This window comes from Dama dama, chromosome 4 (genome assembly GCF_033118175.1).
Source record: "Dama dama isolate Ldn47 chromosome 4, ASM3311817v1, whole genome shotgun sequence".
NCBI classification, from domain to species: Eukaryota; Metazoa; Chordata; class Mammalia; order Artiodactyla; family Cervidae; genus Dama; species Dama dama.
In genome coordinates, this window is record NC_083684.1 from 11,895,768 (window position 1) to 11,913,578 (window position 17,811).

Consider the following 17,811-nt stretch of genomic DNA (forward strand, 5'->3'; position numbering starts at 1 on the left):
CCAGGGACCCTGGGATGACAACAGCAAAAAAAACTTGATAGTATACATTAAACTGCCCTCACCCCTCTTTCGTGATAATCCTGTAATGATAGGTATTCCCGCCCCCGCGTTACAGATGGGGCTTTAAACAGGCCAAGTGACTGGTCTGTGGTCGTGGGACTCATCCGTGGGCCGCCTGGCCTTTGAAGACCAGTCTCACTGGAACTTTCTACCACATTTGTTGTTGTTCAGTTGCCAAGTCATGTCCGACTCTTCGCAACCATATGGCCTGCAGCACAGCAGGCTTCCCTGTCCCTCACCATCTCCTGGAGTTTGCCAAAGTTCATGTCCATTGAATCGGTGATACCATCCAACCGTCTCATCCTCTGTCACCCTCTGTCTACCACATCGCACTTCCTTATAGTCCCTGACATCATTCTCAGAACCAAAAAACAAAGAAGAGGGGCCTAGAGAGGTTGTTTTCTGGGTGTCCCATGGTGAATGGTGCAGAGCTAATAAGCACATGGTCGGTGCCCAGGCCCCCTTCTGAAAAGAAGTGTGAACAGCTCGTGGGTGGGGGTGCTACAGGGGGCGATGGGTGGGAGTGGACAGGGAGTCGCTCTCAGCGTGGCTGCCTGCGCGTGCAGCGCCTGGCCTCCGCCTTGGGTTGCTTGCTGCTTCTCTCCGGGCTGGCCAGGCCTCCTCTCCCACTCGGAGCCAAGCTCTTCTCTTGGGATGACTGCCCGGCGCCACAACCGCCCTCAGCACTTTGCAGACACTGTTTGCTCTGTCAGTTCAGCCGAACGGGGAGACACTGTCACTCTGCCTGTTTTACGGATCAGCCAGCCAGGGTTTGGAGGGGTGAGTGGTTTTGTGTCCTCAGTAGCCAGGGGCAGAGTCAAGATCTGACCCCAGGGGCTGGGCTCAGGAGTCAGCCCTTCTGCTCGTAGACCTCTCTGCTCAGAGCCTGCTTCTTCTCTCTCCCCACCCTTCCCTTTCATCCTGGTCCAGCTTGCCTCTCCCTGCCCTCTTCTTCCTCCATCACTTTTTTTTTTTTTTAACCCAGTGCAAACAGCCTCTGAAAGGCCCAGCCTGCTGGCCTTGGGTTCTGATAAGATCTGGCTGTTGCTCCCTTTGTCTTGTCTGTACCTGCCTTTTCTGAATGGCCTTGTTAATTGCAATTGACTCTCCTAGAATGTGGATGGCAGTGCTATTTGACACCAGACTAATGCCTCTGACTTCTCCTTGGTGCCTCCAGCAGCAGGCTGGAGGGGACAGGAGGGGGGTCAGAGGGAAGACAGAGCACTTCTGATTCCAATAAAATACATTAGTGCCTTAGAGCTCTTCTATTTGTCAAGTCCACATCTCTCTCTCTCTCTCTCTCTCTCTCTCAGATGTTGTCATTTCTAGGAATCCACAGTAAAACGAGAAATTATGGGGAGATATCATAGTTGTCCTGGAAGATTCAGGTGTTTTGTTTGTTTGTTTTGGGCTTTGTTGTTGTTGTCATTTTTGAGATGTAGTCCTAAGCATGAATAAAGAAACTTGAAGGATAAAACCTGAGTGTTATGAATCCAGAGCAAGAATATTAATAGGTCTGGGAGCTGGTGGTGGAGCTTGCTTTTCTGCAGGCCTGCTAAGCATCAGGCCTGCTAAGTGTCAGGCCTGCTTTGAGGACATAATCTTCCAGCAGTCCTGTGAGGGAGGTATATAAAGACCATCCGAGAGCTAGGAGAACTGAGGCTGCAAGACTGGCTTTCTGTCCAGTTCTTGGTCATCACTGTTCTCTTAACACCAGGGGAGGAGACTTGGTTCACAAGCCTATGTATGTATCATTAGTTTGACCACCTTGGACCTCAAGTTGGGCAAAGTTGCTTGTGCAGGTGGTCAGGCATGGTGGGCCTGCTTGCACGGAGATAGGCACTGTGTTCAAACATTCTCATGCTTTTTTTTTTTTTTTTTTTCCTCATAGGAACCTCCCAAGGTACCTGTGAGGTCAGAATTAGTCTCCCATTTTGCAGATGAGAAAACTGATGCACAGGAGAGGAAAAAATATAAAGATCTGAGGCCACATAGTCTGTTCCTTACTGACCTGGGCGTAAAGGAGGGTGGTCCAGGATGACTGAGCAGGAGAGGTGGGCTTGAGGGAGCACACCCTCCCCAGCTCCAAGTGTGCGGGCCTGGTTGCTCTGTGTATGGTCCAGGTAGATGAAAAGTAAAGAGGGTTTCTGATGTCAGCTGAAGAGGGCCCAGGAGGAAGGCATTTGGGGCCCACAGTCTGTTTCCTTTTTTTTTTTTTTTTTTAATATATTTTTATTTTAATTAATTTTTTTAATTGGAAGAAAGTTGCCTTACAATACTTTGTTTCTGCCACACAACAGCACAAATCAGCCATAACTGTACATGTATCATCTCCCTCTTGAGCCTGCCTCCCATCCCCACATCTCGTCCCTCTGGGTCTCTGAGTGAGTTCAAGAGAGGTGGATGAACCTAGAACCTGTTATATCAGGTAGAGTCAGTCAGAAAGAGAAAAACAAATGCTATATGTTAACGCATACATATGGAGTCTAGAAAAATGGTACTGATGAATGAAGTTGGTGTTTCTTCTTAAATTCAGCTTTGTGCTGGGGCCATTTCTGTTGTGTGACCACACAGGCAGGAGAGTGACATGGTAGAACTGGGTTCAGAATTTTAAAAATATATATTGAGGAAACAAAAATGGATCTTAAGAATCCTAAGGAAGCAGGTAGAGTGTGTGAAGTTGCAGATCTTACAAGGAGCTTCAGTGATGAGTTGACAGCGTTCAACACCTAAAATTCCAGATGTTTGAGTCCTCTTATAATATCAGCTGCCACCAAAGGCTGCCTCTTTGGGCTGGCCTGGTCTGCAGAACCGGCCGGAGGCTCTGGCCTGAGCCGGCCTGCCCTTTCAGAGGGGGAAGGGCTCCCAGTTCATCGGTGTCGCCGTCCATGCCGCCTGCCTGGCCCCGTAGTCTGGGGGGTGCTCAGTGCCTGGAGGGGAGTGAAGGAGGAGTTTGGATCAGGAGGAACCACCAGCCACTGACCGTCTCTGATCGAGGCATTAGTTTTCTCCTCCGTTAAATGGAGCCCCCAAAACCCATGCCACAGAACTGCTTGAAGGGTGAACAATGTAGTGGATACAAGGTGCTTCAGTAGCTCAGAAAATTATCAGAGCTACTGTTGTATTTGTTTGCATCCCACACCCCCACCTACCCACCCACTCCCAGTCCTTCAGGGTTCAAAGCATGAAAAACCAGAAGCCCAGGGAAGTGTCTGGGTGGACTGGAGGGAGGCAGGCTGCCTTTGTAAAGAGGTACCTTCTCCAAGTACCATTCTTTTCCGTGGATTTCACAATGACCGTCATTAGGAACAAAGCTTTTTGAACCTGTGTTTATTCTGCCCCCTCCCCACTGGAGATATTCCTAAAGGCAAAGGCATAGTAACCCCCAACCCAAGCCAGAATCCAGTGTGTATATGACAATAGGAACCATGCCGGGCAGGAAAAGGCTCCTTTTTAATTAGAATCCTGGAAGGACATGCCCTCTAATTGCAGCACTTGTAGTGTCAGGACTATCAATATTGGTGCCTCGTTCATTAATAAACTGGCAAGTCAGACGCTGCAGGAGGGGGGCCCTCCCCCCACTCCCCTTCCCACCCCAAGCTCCACTTAATCAATGGCAGACACCGCGATCAAACAGGAAAAGAACATGTAAATCAGCTGCATTAATTCTGCAGACCCCAAATAGGTAGACGGAAGGGTCAACACGAAAGGGAGCCTACATCCATGTGCCTGCGATGCCCCGGCTCTGGCGAACCCAACCAAGAGGCAGTTAAATGGCCCCGCAGATTGCGAGTGACTCGGGGAATGCCTGGGTTTATGTATGGATTAGCACCCTGATAGACCCTGAGTAGCAGAAGACGAAGACTAATTACCTGACAGCGCTCCCCTCCACTCGCCTGGGTCATTGAAATTAATTTCTGCTTTCAGGCTTGGCAGAAAGCAGCTGCAGAATTTCAGTTCAATACTCAAATTAACGGGGAGCCGAAATTATTTCTCCGCACGGGCAGTGTTAGAGGAGTGGGCTACCAAATAGATCTTGATTGCAGACACCAAAGAAAGGATTATTCCTCCCTTTTCATCAAGAGCCTTGGGTCCTTGGAAGGTGCCGAGGAGGAAAGAAGAAATACCACCAATTCTGCTGGAGGGTGAACACTTAAGTGCTGTATTAAATTGGGTGTGACATCCCTGGGTAGGAGTCCTCTTGCCCCACCTCCCCCTCCCCAATAATTTACAATTTCTTTCCATTTAACAGCAACAGCAAAATATTTAAATGTATGGCCCTTTTGTATATACCGAATTGGAATTCCTCATCAAGGGATATTTGTGAATATTTCCTCTCCCTCATCCCTTGTCGTCAGGATTCACTCCTCTTTCAAGGATAAGGGCGCGATGTGGAGAGGGCAATAGGGAGGGGGTGCAGGGGAGAGGGGAGAGGGGAGAACTCAGAGGTGGGATTTGAACCCAGGGCTTCAGTCTCCAACTTCTCTTTCTGTCTCCATGTTGACTGTTTTTTTTTTTTTTTCTGCTCTGAGATCTGTCCTCTCTGGGCTCCCTGCTTCCATTCCAGCCTCGGTGGGAATCTGTGAAGTCTGTGGAGCACCGTCTGTGTGCACCAGGTCAAGTTCATCCCCATCCAGGCCATCCCTTCTCACCTCATTTGTTTCTGTGATCTCCCCACCTCCAGGACCCGCCGGATAGATGAGATTTATGGGCACGCCACGTTCTTGCCGTGGGCTCCTGCCAGCTCAGATAACTGCAGGCCCGAGCCCACTTCCCACTTAAAACCACTGTGCCTTTTGCTCGGGATACTCGTCAGGACTCATCAGTGGGAACTTGTGGGCACCAGGCACATTGGTCACAGGTGCAGGAAAAGCATCACTCTTCTAACCCTGCCCTGCCTTTTAGGGTCAGGACACAGTTAACAAATTCTGGAATCCCACTGTCGGGGTTCAAGTTACATCCCTCATCGTGGCCTTAGCTGTTGTGTTCAGTCGCTGAGTTGTGTCTGACTCTTTGCAACCCTGTGGACTGTAGCATGCCAGGCTCCTCTGTCTTTCGTTATCTCCAGGAGTTTGATCACATTCATGTTCATCGAGTTGGTGATGCCATCCAATCATCTCATCCTCTGCCACCCCCTTCTCTTCTGCCTTCAGTGTTTCCCAGCATCGGGGTTTTTCCAGTGAGTCGGCTCTTCGCATCAAGTGGCCAAAGGATTGGTTCTTCAGCCTCAGTCCTTCCAGTGAATGTTCAGGGTTGATTTTCTTTAGAATTGACTGGTTTGATCTCCTTTCTGTCCAGGGGACTCTCAGTGCTCTTAATAGATGTGAAACCCTGGGGTTATTGCTTCTAATATTAACCCCATTACTGGTATCTACTGCATGGGGATTCTGCAAGGATTAAGTTAAGTTCACAGAAGTGAAATACTTAAAACTGTGCCTGGCCCAGCGTAAGCTCTCAATAAATGATGGCTCTGCAGTGACCCCTGCCCCCAGTGACCCAGGCTCCATAACCCAAGATACGGGTCTCTTCTGTTTGCCTGAAATGACAGAAAAGCTGTCTTTGGACAACTGACCAGACCCAAGATCCAACTGTACTGAGTCTCTCCCCACCCTCTTCATGCCTAAGAACTAAAGTGGAAACATGTACTCTTAGAAAACAGTTACCACTTATCAATTACTTGCTGTGTGCCAGGCTTTGTCATATTTATCGAACAACAAAGCCAGACCACAGAGGCAACCTGTAGCTGCCACAGGATTTGTGAGCAGCGTGGACACCACACAGCCAGTTCAGGGGACCCGCACCCAGTCCTCGCGTCTTCAAGCCCACGAGGCAGCTGTGTGCCCCCTTGTGTCCTGAAGAAGCAGTTAGGCCCCTTTGGATGTGACCCGCTGTAGGCCTGTGACCTGGCGGCGGGATGACTTCCCGGTGTCGTCACCACTGCCCGGAGCCAGCCGCCCCCCCTTGGGAGACAAGGTTAATCAGCCACGCACCGAATCTGCTTAGGAGGCTGTTTCACGTACAGTTTTTATACCCTGGCTCCTAATAAAGGTTCCATTATAAATGATCGTCTCACTATGATATACTGGTTCCTCACCATCTAGTAACTGATTTAAAAGGAAGCCCTGGACTTCTTGTGGCCACGGAGTTTATTCATATTCCTCTTTGCTCACTCAGCAGCTGAAGTGGTATTGGGGGACATCCCCTGCACCTGCACCAAAAAAAAATATTTTCTTCCCAGCATGAGACATTTGCCATAATGAGTAACCTCTAGCTCACTTGATATCTTGATACTTTGTAAAAAACAAACAAACAAACAAAAAACACTCCTCCTCCGTCTCCCATCTCCCGTTCTGATTTACTTGGTTTGTGTATGCTTCCCTGGCTATAGAGGAGGAAAAAAGTACTTATTACCTTATGTAAGTGAGAATTCCAGGACTATCATGGGTTCAGCCTCTGCTGGCCCTGGGTATTCAGAAGATGTCATGAAGAGTTTTTTCCTTCCCCTTTGGGACTCAGTTTTTCCCTCTATAGATGTAGAAGCATCTTTCCTTGATGATGGTAAAGCCACATGCACCTTTTGTCAAAACCTGGAGCTGACCAGTTGACTGGAGTTGATCTTGTGGGCTGGGGGAAGGAGGTCGGGATTCTTGGTTCAGCCTGCAGGAATGTTTGTACAGTGTAGGCCATCTGCCACCACGAGATGCCAAAACACACGGATTGGGACCGAGGATACAACTGTTTCCCTCAGGAATTAGGGCGCTTTATGGGAAATGCCTTTTCCTACTGTTCATGGGGTTCTCAAGGCAAGAATACTGAAGTGGTTTGCCATTCCCTTCTCCAGGGGACCACATTCTGTTAGACCTCTCCACCATGACCTGACTGTCTTGGGTGGCCCCACATGGCATGGCTTAGTTTCACTGAGTTAGACAGGCTGTGGTCCTGTGATCAGATTGGCTAGTTTTCTGTGATTATGGGTCTAGTGTGTCTGCCCTCTGATGCCCTCTTGCAACACCTACCGTCTTACTTGGGTTTCTCTTACCTTGGACGTGGGGTCTCTCTTCACGGCTGCTCCAGCAAAGCGCAGCCGCTGCTCCTTACCTTGGAGGAGGGGTGTCTTCTCACGGCCGCCCCTCCTGACCTTGAATGTGGAGTGAAAGAGGAGAGTGAAAAAGTTGGCTTAAAGCTCAACATTCATAAAACTAAGATCATGGCATCTGGTCCCATCACTTCATGGGAAATAGATGGGGAGACAGTGGAAACAGTGTCAGACTTTATTTTGGGGGGCTCTGAAATCACTGTAGATGGTGATTGCAGCCATGAAATTAAAAGATGCTTACTCCTTGGAAGGAAAATTATGACCAACCTAGATAGCATATTAAAAAGCAGAGACATTACTTTGCCAACAAAGTTCCGTCTGGTCAAGGTTTTTCCAGTGGTCATGTATGGATGTGAGAGTTGGACTGTGAAGAAAGCTGAGCGCCGAAAAATTGATGCTTTTGAACTATGGTGTTGGAGAAGACTCTCGAGAGTCCCTTGGACTGCAAGGAGATTCAACCAGTCCATCCTAAAGGAGATCAGTCCTGGGTGTTCATTGGAAGGACTGATGCTGAAGCTGAAACTCCAATACTTTGGCCACTTCATGCGAAGAGTTGACTCATTGGAAAAGACCCTGATGCTGGGAGGGATTGGGGGCAGGAGGAGAAGGGGACGACAGAGGATGAGATGGCTGGATGGCATCACCGAATCGATGGACATGTGTTTGAGTAAACTCCGGGAGTTGGTGATGGACAGGGAGGCCTGGTGTGCTGCGATTCATGGGGTCTTAAAGAGTCGGACACAACTGAGCAACTGAACTGAACTGAACTGATGGGAAGGGCAGATGAATGCCGGCCAGGCACATGCAGACCATGTGGAAGAGCTCACTTCACAGTCTGGCTCACCTTTCTTCCCACCTTGGGGACCAGCTGGTTACTCTGATCTCTTCTGTCTTTCTCCACATTTATGGACTTCCCAGGTGGCTCAGTGGTACAGAGCCCGCCTGCCAATGCCAGAGACAAAAGAGACTTGGGTTCAATCCCTGGGTTAGGAAGACCCCTGGATGTCTTTCTGCACATATACATCATTACACAAATCACAGGATTATAGAATAATGGTCCCTTTTCAACATGTAATCAGATACTTTGCAGAGCACCTTTGGATCTGTTAGGGAAGGAGACGGATCTCAGCCTGCTTTTTTCAGCCTTATTTCCGTTGCGTTAAACCTTCCCTGCTTCCATCCTCCAAGAGCAGGCCTATTCCTCCCCATTTAAAAAATCATAGCTACATTTCCTCTGTGCTCACTAAGCTCTAGTCCCCACACCAGCCCTTAGAATATCACCTCCCTTCTGCCTCAAAATAATCCCAAATGAACCTCAGGATCACCTGTCTGCTAAGTGGCAGATCCAGGGTTTAAACCCTAGATCCAAAACAGAAAGTTCTAGAACACAGACCACACATGTATTGGCTGAGGCTGGTGACATGAAACCAAGTTTTTCCAGCTTTGGGGAAATCCCAACCATTTTACTCTCCCAACTCTATAAAGACCTAGAGATTTTTTTTTGTTTTTAACTGCTATTTGTCTAAAGAGCAACATTAGTAATCACTTTGGCAGAAATTTCATATGAACAGTGAGCTTTTCCTTTTCATTTGCGTTAGCACAAGTCTGTTCCATTATTCATTCAGCTTCTTGAACCCTCCTATCTATACACCACACTTACTCTTATTCACTCAGGACAGGTGTGTGGCACCTTGGAGAAGATGAAGGCAGAGAGAAAATCAGTCAGACAGGAATTACATTGAAAGATGACTGAATAAATTACCACCTCCCAGGAGTGGTATGAAAAATGGCTATTTCTGTAGGACGCCAGAGCACCATTTTCCTCTCAAATTCACACGTACCCCTATGCCAAGTCCCAGGGCGATGGGCAGCCTGTTCCTAGGCTGTGGGGAGCTTTCTGAGAATTCAGTGCCCTTGTGGTTGGGAGGCACTGTGGGTGGTCCAGCCAGCCAGGCCCCCTGCACAGGCTGCTTGGGGGAAGAGTTTTCCTCACAGTCTTGTTCGTGGACAGCTTTGGGGTAAACGGTTACGGGTCACTAAATGGTCTTGCTAATGAGAGACTGAATATACAAATGGACAATGGCCAGGCCGTATCTCATCATAGATCTCTGACCCGCAGCCTCCGCAGCCATCAGCCAGAAATGGTCAGGACTTGGTCAGTAACACCCAGCCTCACTAATTTTTCTCCTTACTTCCAACCCAGGACCAGCTAGAGAAAGCCAAATATGCTCCCAAACCAAGCCCTGAGGATGTCACACTCCTAGCTGGCCCGCCCCCAGCCTCCCCAGGAGGACAGCCTTCAATCAGAACACACTGAAGCCTTCCCTTTTCCTATTAGAAAATGTGCCCTCTTCCATGTCTGCCTTTTGAGCCTCTGCCCAACGGCCCTGATGGTAGCTGACTCTCCTGCTAGAACAAGCTTTGACTAGAAGGCCCCTGTTTATTCTCCTTTGGGTGGCCTTGGCTTATTTGCTAGGCTGAGTTTGCACTGTTCATTTTTTTCACCCAGCTCTTCCCCTGTCTATCAACACACGACCTTGATTTGCCCCTACCCCTCCCACTTTCTTTTCCTCTCCTCTCCCGCTGGTCCTTTTGTTATGTGTGTGTGGCCACTTCTGACCTCAGTAAAAATAAGTTTGTTGTTGCCGTTAACACGATCATTTTATATGTTGAAGGTCCATAGTGTACAAGGTGGGCACACCCATCATCTTATTTAACCCATAGGGAGACCTGACAGGCACACTCTGTCCCCATCTCACAGGTCCGGTCAATGGCTGGACGGTCAGGGGAATTGAGTGATCCGGGCTGTCTGAGGGAAGAGGGATGAGAAAGAAAAGAAACAGGAAAAATGAATGAAGGTTTTTTTAGGAAAAAAAAAAAAAAAGAAGAAAAATCATTTGGCTGAGTTGTATAAAAATGATCTTTTTTCCCCCCCTCTTAATGTGTCACTACATAAAGTGACCACAGTGTTTCTTTAGTTTATTTAAGGCATAGCTTGGAGATGAAAAGGTGTGTATATCTTCGTAGTGCTCTTTATTTTTTGAATTTTATTGGCTTTTAGCTGGTCCACAATGTTGTGTGTTTCAGGTGTACAGAAGATGACTCAGTCATACATACACATCTGTTTATTGTTTTTCAGACACTTTTCTCATAAAGTTATCACAGAACATTGACTCGAGTTCCCTGCACTGTACGGTAGGTCCTTGCTGGTTGTTCCCAGGCGGCTCAGTGGTAGAGAATGCAGGAGACTCAGGTTCGGTCCCTGGGCTGGGAAGATCCCCTGGAGAAGGGAACAGCAACTCACTCCAGTATTCTTGCCTGGAGACTCCCACGGACAGAGGAGCCTGGTGAGCTACAGTCCATGGGGTCACAAAGACTGGGACACGACTCGGCGACTGAGCACATGCATCGTGGTGCGTGTTCATCTCCAGCTCCCAACTCATCCCGCCCCTCCCCCCACCTTTCCTCTTTGGTAAGCATAAGTTTATTTGTCAACATCTGCAACTCTGTTTCTGTTTTGTAAATAAGTTCATTTGTATAATTAAAAAAAAATTAGATTCCACGTATCAGTGATATCATATGGTATTTGTCTTTGTCTGACTTGGTATGATCATCTCTAGGTCCATTCATGTTGCTGCAAATGGCATTATTTCATCTTTCTTATGACTGAGTAGTATTTTGTCTTTCAGAAAAGCATACGCATTTCTGTACATTTACAGATAACTTCCCCCTTAAATTCCATAAGCTGGAGACACCACCCACACTTGGACACTCACTGTGTCCCAAGTGAGCACAGATTTCAGTTTTGTCACCTGTGTGAAATTAGGGTCCTGGTACTCTGTTACCGCTGTCGTCCACCACAATGGGAGCCGGCCACAATGGCAGCCTGCTGGTAAGATGTTTAATGTTCTCCCAGTGCCTCAGCCCAGTCCTAGAGCCCCAGTGGTGTGGATCCAAGGACAGCCACCTTCAGTACATTCCTCACATGTAGGTTGTCCACGGTAGTCTCTGAGGTTGTGCAATTAGCATATGTTGTCACAGTGATGTATTTATTATAATAGAGGTGTTCTCAGGGAACCTGATTTAGTAGTTAAATCAGAGGCCAACATGGACTTTTAGGAGTTCCATTCACAGTAAATTTCAGGCCTGGTGAAAGGTTAGGGAATGGGTTTCCATGTCGCATCTCGCCCGTCCCACAAATCTCACCTGGCCTGCAAAGGTGCATTTCTGCGAGCCAGCCATCTGAGGCACACAGAAAATTTCAGAGCTTATACCATCACCTACATGACAAGGCTTCCAGTGAAAAGGGGGCGGGGGGACGTGGGCTGGCTGTTGGGTTTATATCCTTAACTCTTGGAACAACGTGAATCTCCTTAATGGAGCGTCTCCTAAGCCTGGCACTGACGGGAATTTGGCTTTTCCGAGCTCAGTTGATAGCCCCTTGGCTGCTGGAGCCATTGACCATCTGTTCAGCTGCCGTATTCATGAGCAAGTTGGACCCCCACCCAAGCCCCGGTGGCCGGCATCTCTTGGCTGGTATTAGGATCCACCAAGGTTTCCTACGTTGTCAGGCACCGAAGTAGCACCATTATACAGCATCTTTAGTTAAATGGCCCTGTTTCGTGTGTATCCATCCCCAGCACGCCTAAACAAGGACGGTAAATGTGAGAGGGAGCCCCGAGGTGCCGGAAGCCTGCAGTTCCTTTGTGTCTACAGAAAAGATGTAACGATCGAATTAGACTCTTAAATATCTGTGGATGTCAGGTTGAATACAGGCAGCTATTCAGTGTCTCACTCTGGCAGGAGAACAAGTCCCCTGGAGGTGGGAAGCCATGCGGGTCCCTGGAAGTGTGAGCAGATTGTTAAGAGGGTATCAGAGATGGGCTGGAGGGACGCCAGCTGGCACCCTTTGTGCTCGTCCAAGGCCCAGGGCTCGAGTCTTGTCTTTACCTGGTACCTGCTGGGTGATTCCTTCTTTTTCCCACCCAAGACCCGCTGTTCAGCCACCTGCAGAGACCCAGCTCACCTCCCCAGGCCGCATCCGGCCTTCCCCTCTGCCACTGGTTCAGGTGGGCAGTGAGTTCTGGAATCAGGCCCCCTTGAGTATGAATCTGGGTTATTCCACAGTGGTGGGAATCATAACCAACCTTACTCTTTGTGAGCCTTAGTCTTATCACCTTTAAAATGGGAAGCCTTATTTACTGTACCTGATGGAGTTAGATGTCGTGCAGGGGAGATGGCCGGCGGAATGCCAGGCACAGAGATGGTCAGCGTCATCAGTTACTTTATTCCTTTTCTTTTTCTTTTTAAATTTGTTTATTTTTGGTTGCACTGGGTCTTCATTGCTTTGCACAGGCTTTCTCTGGTGGTGAGTGGGGGCTGCTCTTCCTTGCTGTGTGTGGGCTTCTCGTTTCGGTGGCATCTCTTGCTGTTGAGCACAGACTGTAGGGTGCAAGGACGTCAGTAGCTGCAGCTTACGGGCTCTAGTGCATGGTGCGGTAGGGGTGGGCCACAGGCTTCCTTGGCCCGTGGCGTGTGGGATCCTCCCGGGCCAGGGGTGGAACCCACGTCCCCTGTGTTGGCAGGAGGATTCTTATCCACTGCACCGCCAGGAAAGTCCCTTGTCCTTCGCTTTCTTGTGATGATTATTTCCTGTGGAGATCAGGTATCCAGTGAATGTATGGCTGGCTTTCCTGGGACTGTTTTAAAGGAAACACCTCCAAGCCCCTCACGATAAGCCAGGTCCAGAAGGCAACTTGAGAGCAAGGCTCTGAGTTACTTAGAGCATGTTTGGAAGCTGTGTCTCATGATTGCCAACTGCAATCACGGATGCTCCACGGGGCTGTACAGGAAGCTGTGATGAATCGCGCAGACCGTCAGCAGCTCACCCTCCTCTCTGGGCCCAAGGACAGCCATCTCTTAGCCTGGCCGAGGTCTCCCTGCAAGTCCCTGTGAGACAGCTGCTCCTGGGGTCTGCTCCCAGCCACGAGCGCCAGGACTCCCAGCCCCCACCTCGCTCCAGGGCTCAAGGTTCATCACGCTCAAGAAACAGGTGCTGGGGACAAGATGCCACGTCCCTTTTCATTTTAGATTCTTACTTTTCTGCAATGAAAACAGAGTTGGTAGATAGGCACATGTTTCTTTTGTATATGTATTAGACCGTGAATCAGACCATGTATTAGACCGTGAATTTCTTAACCTTTGTTAACTCGTGAGCTAAGTAAATTCTTTGACTGGACCCAGGCATAAGGTCTGATTGAACTTTTTTTTCCCTCTCTCTCTCCTATCAAGAGTCATGTGTTACTTTGAAAAACTTTATTTATTTATTTTTTGAATATGTAGTCAATAGTACACATGGTAGAAGGAGGAAAAAATAATTTTAGGCACTTAGGCAGAAGAAAATGAAAATGTTCTGTTAACTCCGTTTCCCTAAGATGATTGCTCTTAATATTTTGTTGGTTTTTTCTCTCCTCTGCATGATGACTTTTTTGAAAACAAATTTGAGTTTAAGCTTTTAAAAAGTTTAAAAATTTAAACTTTATATTTTTTCTATATATTTTCTTTTTCTTAAACAATAATTTCTCATGTCACCAAACATTGCTTAGAAAAATTCTTGATTTAGTAAGAGTGTACCATATGAATGAATTTTATTTTGTTTAACCATTTTTCTATTGTTGGTTAGCCTTTTTATAGTTTGAACACTGTATTTTTTTTAATTTTTATTAGAGTATAGTTAATTTACAATGTTGTTATTTTCTACTGTATAGCAAAGTGAATCAGCCATACATATACATATGTCCCATATACATATACATATCCCATATACAGATACGTATATCCATACATAAATGGATTTTCTTCCCGTTTCGGTCACCACAGAACATTGAGTAGAGTTCCCTGTGCTAAACAGTAGGTTCTCATTATGAACACTGTATTTTTGTTTTTCATAAATTTATATATATATATATATATATATATATATATAATCTTTTAAAAATTTTCTTCTCCCAGTTTTATTGAGATATAATTGACAGGGCCTTGTAAGCTTGTGGTTGTCCAGCATAATGATTTGACTTACATCAAACATGAAATGGGCAGTGTACTTTAAAAGATAAGAACTCCTGTTTATTATTTCCTCCTGCCTTGTGTGTTTCATCTGTAGGCATAGCAGTTATGATGGCTGACTTCCCCAGTATGCTTTCACTTCCACTGATTAGCCTAAGCCCTAGGTCACACGCTCTTTGGGAACCCAAACTGTTGCAGAAACTTCCTTGTACGTCATCTCTTTGTTTCTTAAGCAAAGTGCCTTCCCTCCTCCTCAGGTGGACGGACACTCTCCAAAGGCCAGAGTGACGTCACGGAATGAGCCCGGGGTGCAGAGTCAGCAAGTATGATTTCAGACTAGCTCTGACCCTGTGTCTGGGTGTGTGGTTCGGGCAGGGCTTCTCAGCCCGTCTTGTTTCCAAGCCCCTTGCTGTTAGTAGTAAACCGAGTTAATATACGGACATGAGAATCCGAGGTGGGAATTCCTTTGGAGACACAGAATGATCATACAGTTACTGTCCCTGTCATGGTCCACTCTGGTGATATTTATCGAGCACCTACTATGTGCCAGGCTCTATTTTATGTTCTAGCAATATGGCAGTGAACACACAGGTAACTCTTCCATCATGGTTTTTATATTCAAATGAAGGTGGCAGAAATCAACAGGTAAAACAATTAACTCTGCTTTGGGAAGAGGGGCTCAAGTTCTATCTAGATTCTGACTTTTCTAGGATTTAAATAGTAATTTTAGGTGAGCAATTCTTGTTTTTGTCTGTCAGTCCATCCAACCATCCTGCCCCCTGGTTCCTCCCTCTCTCTTATTTATATATAAATGTAGTCACATATTTTATATTCTAGAGTCTTTCTCCAGGGTCTAAATAGTAATTTTAGGAGAGCAGTTATTTTTTTTGTCTTATCAAACAATCTTTCTATTTGCCCATTCCTCCTCCCCATTTGTTTATTGCCTTTGAACTTCTTAATCTCTCTCAGCCTACATCCTGAGTAAAGTGATTGGACAGTGGGATGGAACTTACTTTTGCCATCATCTGCATTTCTGGAAATAGACCAGTATCTCTCAGATTGTGTTAGAGGACCCCTGGATGTTGCGATTGTGTTTTCTGATGTGTCCCCGTGTGTGTGTGAGCACGTGCGCACTTGTCCGTCTCGGTGATGACCTGGAAAGATTGACTGAGCGTCTGCGGCTCAGCTGGGCGACCTTGCGAGCAGTGGCACGCGCTCCGGGGTGCTGGGCCTGTGTTTTGGGTTGGTGTCGCTTTGGCCTCACGCAGCTGCCTCCCAGCCTTCTGGCACCTCTGTCCAGCGTGCACTGCTGTCCTCATCAACCGTCTGTTAACAAGGCAAAACTGAGGCTTGGGGAAGCTGCAAGGCCTGTGGCCACTCAGGCCTCTGGTTGCAGGCGCGAGAGTTGACCTGGGACCCAGTCCCTTCACCCCGAGCTTCTACCTCTCCCCTCTGTCAGCAGCACCCAGAGCCCAGGGACTCAGGCTCCAAATCTGATGTGATTATTGAGGGTAAACCAGCTTATTAGATGCTCCAGAGCTTGCCTTTCTTTTCTGAGAACTTGATATAATAAAGTTGGCTTGATCTCCCCAGCCCATATCTTGAGGGAACAAGTAAATTAAACAAGTAATTATATCCATAATGTTTTCAGAAGTTAGAAGATTTAAATATATGAATCTCATCTGAGTGTACCGCCTTTTGTCTGCAGTGTTTCCTGCCAGAAGATCTCTTGACAGGAAATAAACATTAAAATAATCTTTAATCCCTTGTCTGGTCTATTACCATTAACAATTGATGCACTTTAATTTTGTGGGATTTTAACTACAAAATGGAACGGCTAAGTAGTGATAATTGGGTTTGGAATTATACGGTCATTTATATCAACAGAGATGCAAGAGGCTGGGAGGGAGGGTGATTAATTATTTACTATTTCCTGGCTGTGGTTCCTTTTATAGAATTTTCTGATATGTTCTGCTGTGAACAATTATCACCAAATGAAAGTAAACAGATCTGTGATCTGAAGCCTGATTTAGAGGTTAGACTGGATTTAGGTGAACTGGGCTCAGTTTTTCAGGGACCCCGTGGGCCGTCCGTGTTCCCCCACTCAGGATCCCACCCGCTCTGATTTGGAATATGGTTATCTTTGCTCATCTTGAAAACTTCATGGCGCGCAGCCCTGGGGAGACGCCTTGATTTGCCGGGGGAAAACAAAACCAACATCAAGGCAGACGTCTGTTCAATGCCAGCGGCAGGTTTGGGAGGAAGTCCTGGCTTATTCTTCCTTAATCCTGATCGGCTTCATCAGTGCGAGGAGCAGAATTACCAGCTTGAGAAGGAGAGTGACGGTCCCGCTGCTGCTTTTCACGTGAGCACACGCCTGTGTGTGCCTGAACACCCGGGTGTGTGTTCAACCCAGGGCCCCCTCTTCGTACCCCCTCCCACCCCGTCGTCCAGCAGCCCGTGAGCATCACGTGATCAGGCCTTCGCGGTGGGCCGTCACAGGCCCGACCCTGACACGTGTTTCCTCTCTCTGTCACCTCTCGGGACGCACATCCACAGGGCGCATCCCCATGTGTCTTTTTCACCCTCCCTCCACGTGGCTTCTTCAGAAGCCAGAGGCTGGGCGCCTTCAGCAGATTCATACCGTCTCGTGAAGACTGACATGCTCCGCGGGCAGCAGGAGGACACGCAGAGAGAGGATGCGGACGCCGCCTGCTGCAGCGGCCAGTGTGGCAGTCACGGTCACCCGCGGCCCCGGGATGTCGGGGCCTGCAGACTTGTTCGATGAGCATAGGTGTCCCCTTTGGGCTCACTTGTGCGCTTAATCAGCAGATCATCAGGCCTCCCGTGGTGCTTTCTGACTGTGCGAGGGACACCTCGCCTCGTCCACCCGCACGGTCCAGACCCCAGACGGATATGCTGGCTTCCCTCACCCCGCCCCCCACGCCCTGCCGTCACTGAGCTGCGTCACCCGGTGCCTCGGACCTGCCCTTCCGTCATCCCCGTCACCACCACCCCAGCTCCGCTCACCGTTCTCCTTGGCCGGGGCCTTCCCGTCCTTCCTCCCCGGGGGCGGGCCGTGGGCCCCGCCTGCTTTTCCCAGCCCGTGATTCCCGGAGGATACAGGGGTCGCCTTGCCTTCTGTAGCCTGGGAGGCAGAGCAGAGAAGGGCTTGAGTCTTGGTTTGTTGCTGGTGCCTTTTACTGGTACGACTTGCTCCGTTTGGCTTTTGTGGGGAGGGTGGATGGTGGTGGTGATCATTCTCGCGAGGAGGAATCGTGTAGTGCTGGTCACTCTCAGGAGGCAGGACTCAAGGGCCAGGTGGCCTTGGTGTTCACCTGGTACCAGAGTGTCTCAGCCTCGCAGTAGTGACTGTTGGTCCCGGTAACTCTCTGCCACGGAGGCCTTCTTGTGCTTTGCGGGATCTTTACCAGCAACCCAGATCTCTACTCACTAGACGACCCCACCTCCCTCCCAAGTCCTGCAAAGCCAAAAATTTCTGTGGACAGTCTCAGATATCCCTTGGCCAGGCCGCAGAATCACCCCTCGTTGAGAACCCATGCTTCATACTCTTCTCTAAGAATTTTGAT

The 17,811-nt window shown here is 48.2% G+C and overlaps 1 protein-coding gene across 3 annotated transcripts in view; it reads left to right on the forward strand.

The window, feature by feature from the left end:
• WWOX (WW domain containing oxidoreductase) overlaps window positions 1-17,811 on the forward strand; it is an 886,744-nt gene that overhangs the window by 418,430 nt on the left and 450,503 nt on the right. The window contains exon 9 of one of the 3 annotated variants that reach the window (XM_061138080.1): window positions 10,296-10,718. The exons of the other annotated variants lie outside the window; for them this stretch is intronic. Within the exon in view, the coding sequence (XP_060994063.1) occupies window positions 10,296-10,310 (15 nt within the window). The 3' untranslated portion in view covers window positions 10,311-10,718. Of the gene's footprint in view, window positions 1-10,295; window positions 10,719-17,811 lie in introns of those variants that run through there. 3 annotated transcript variants of the gene reach the window in all.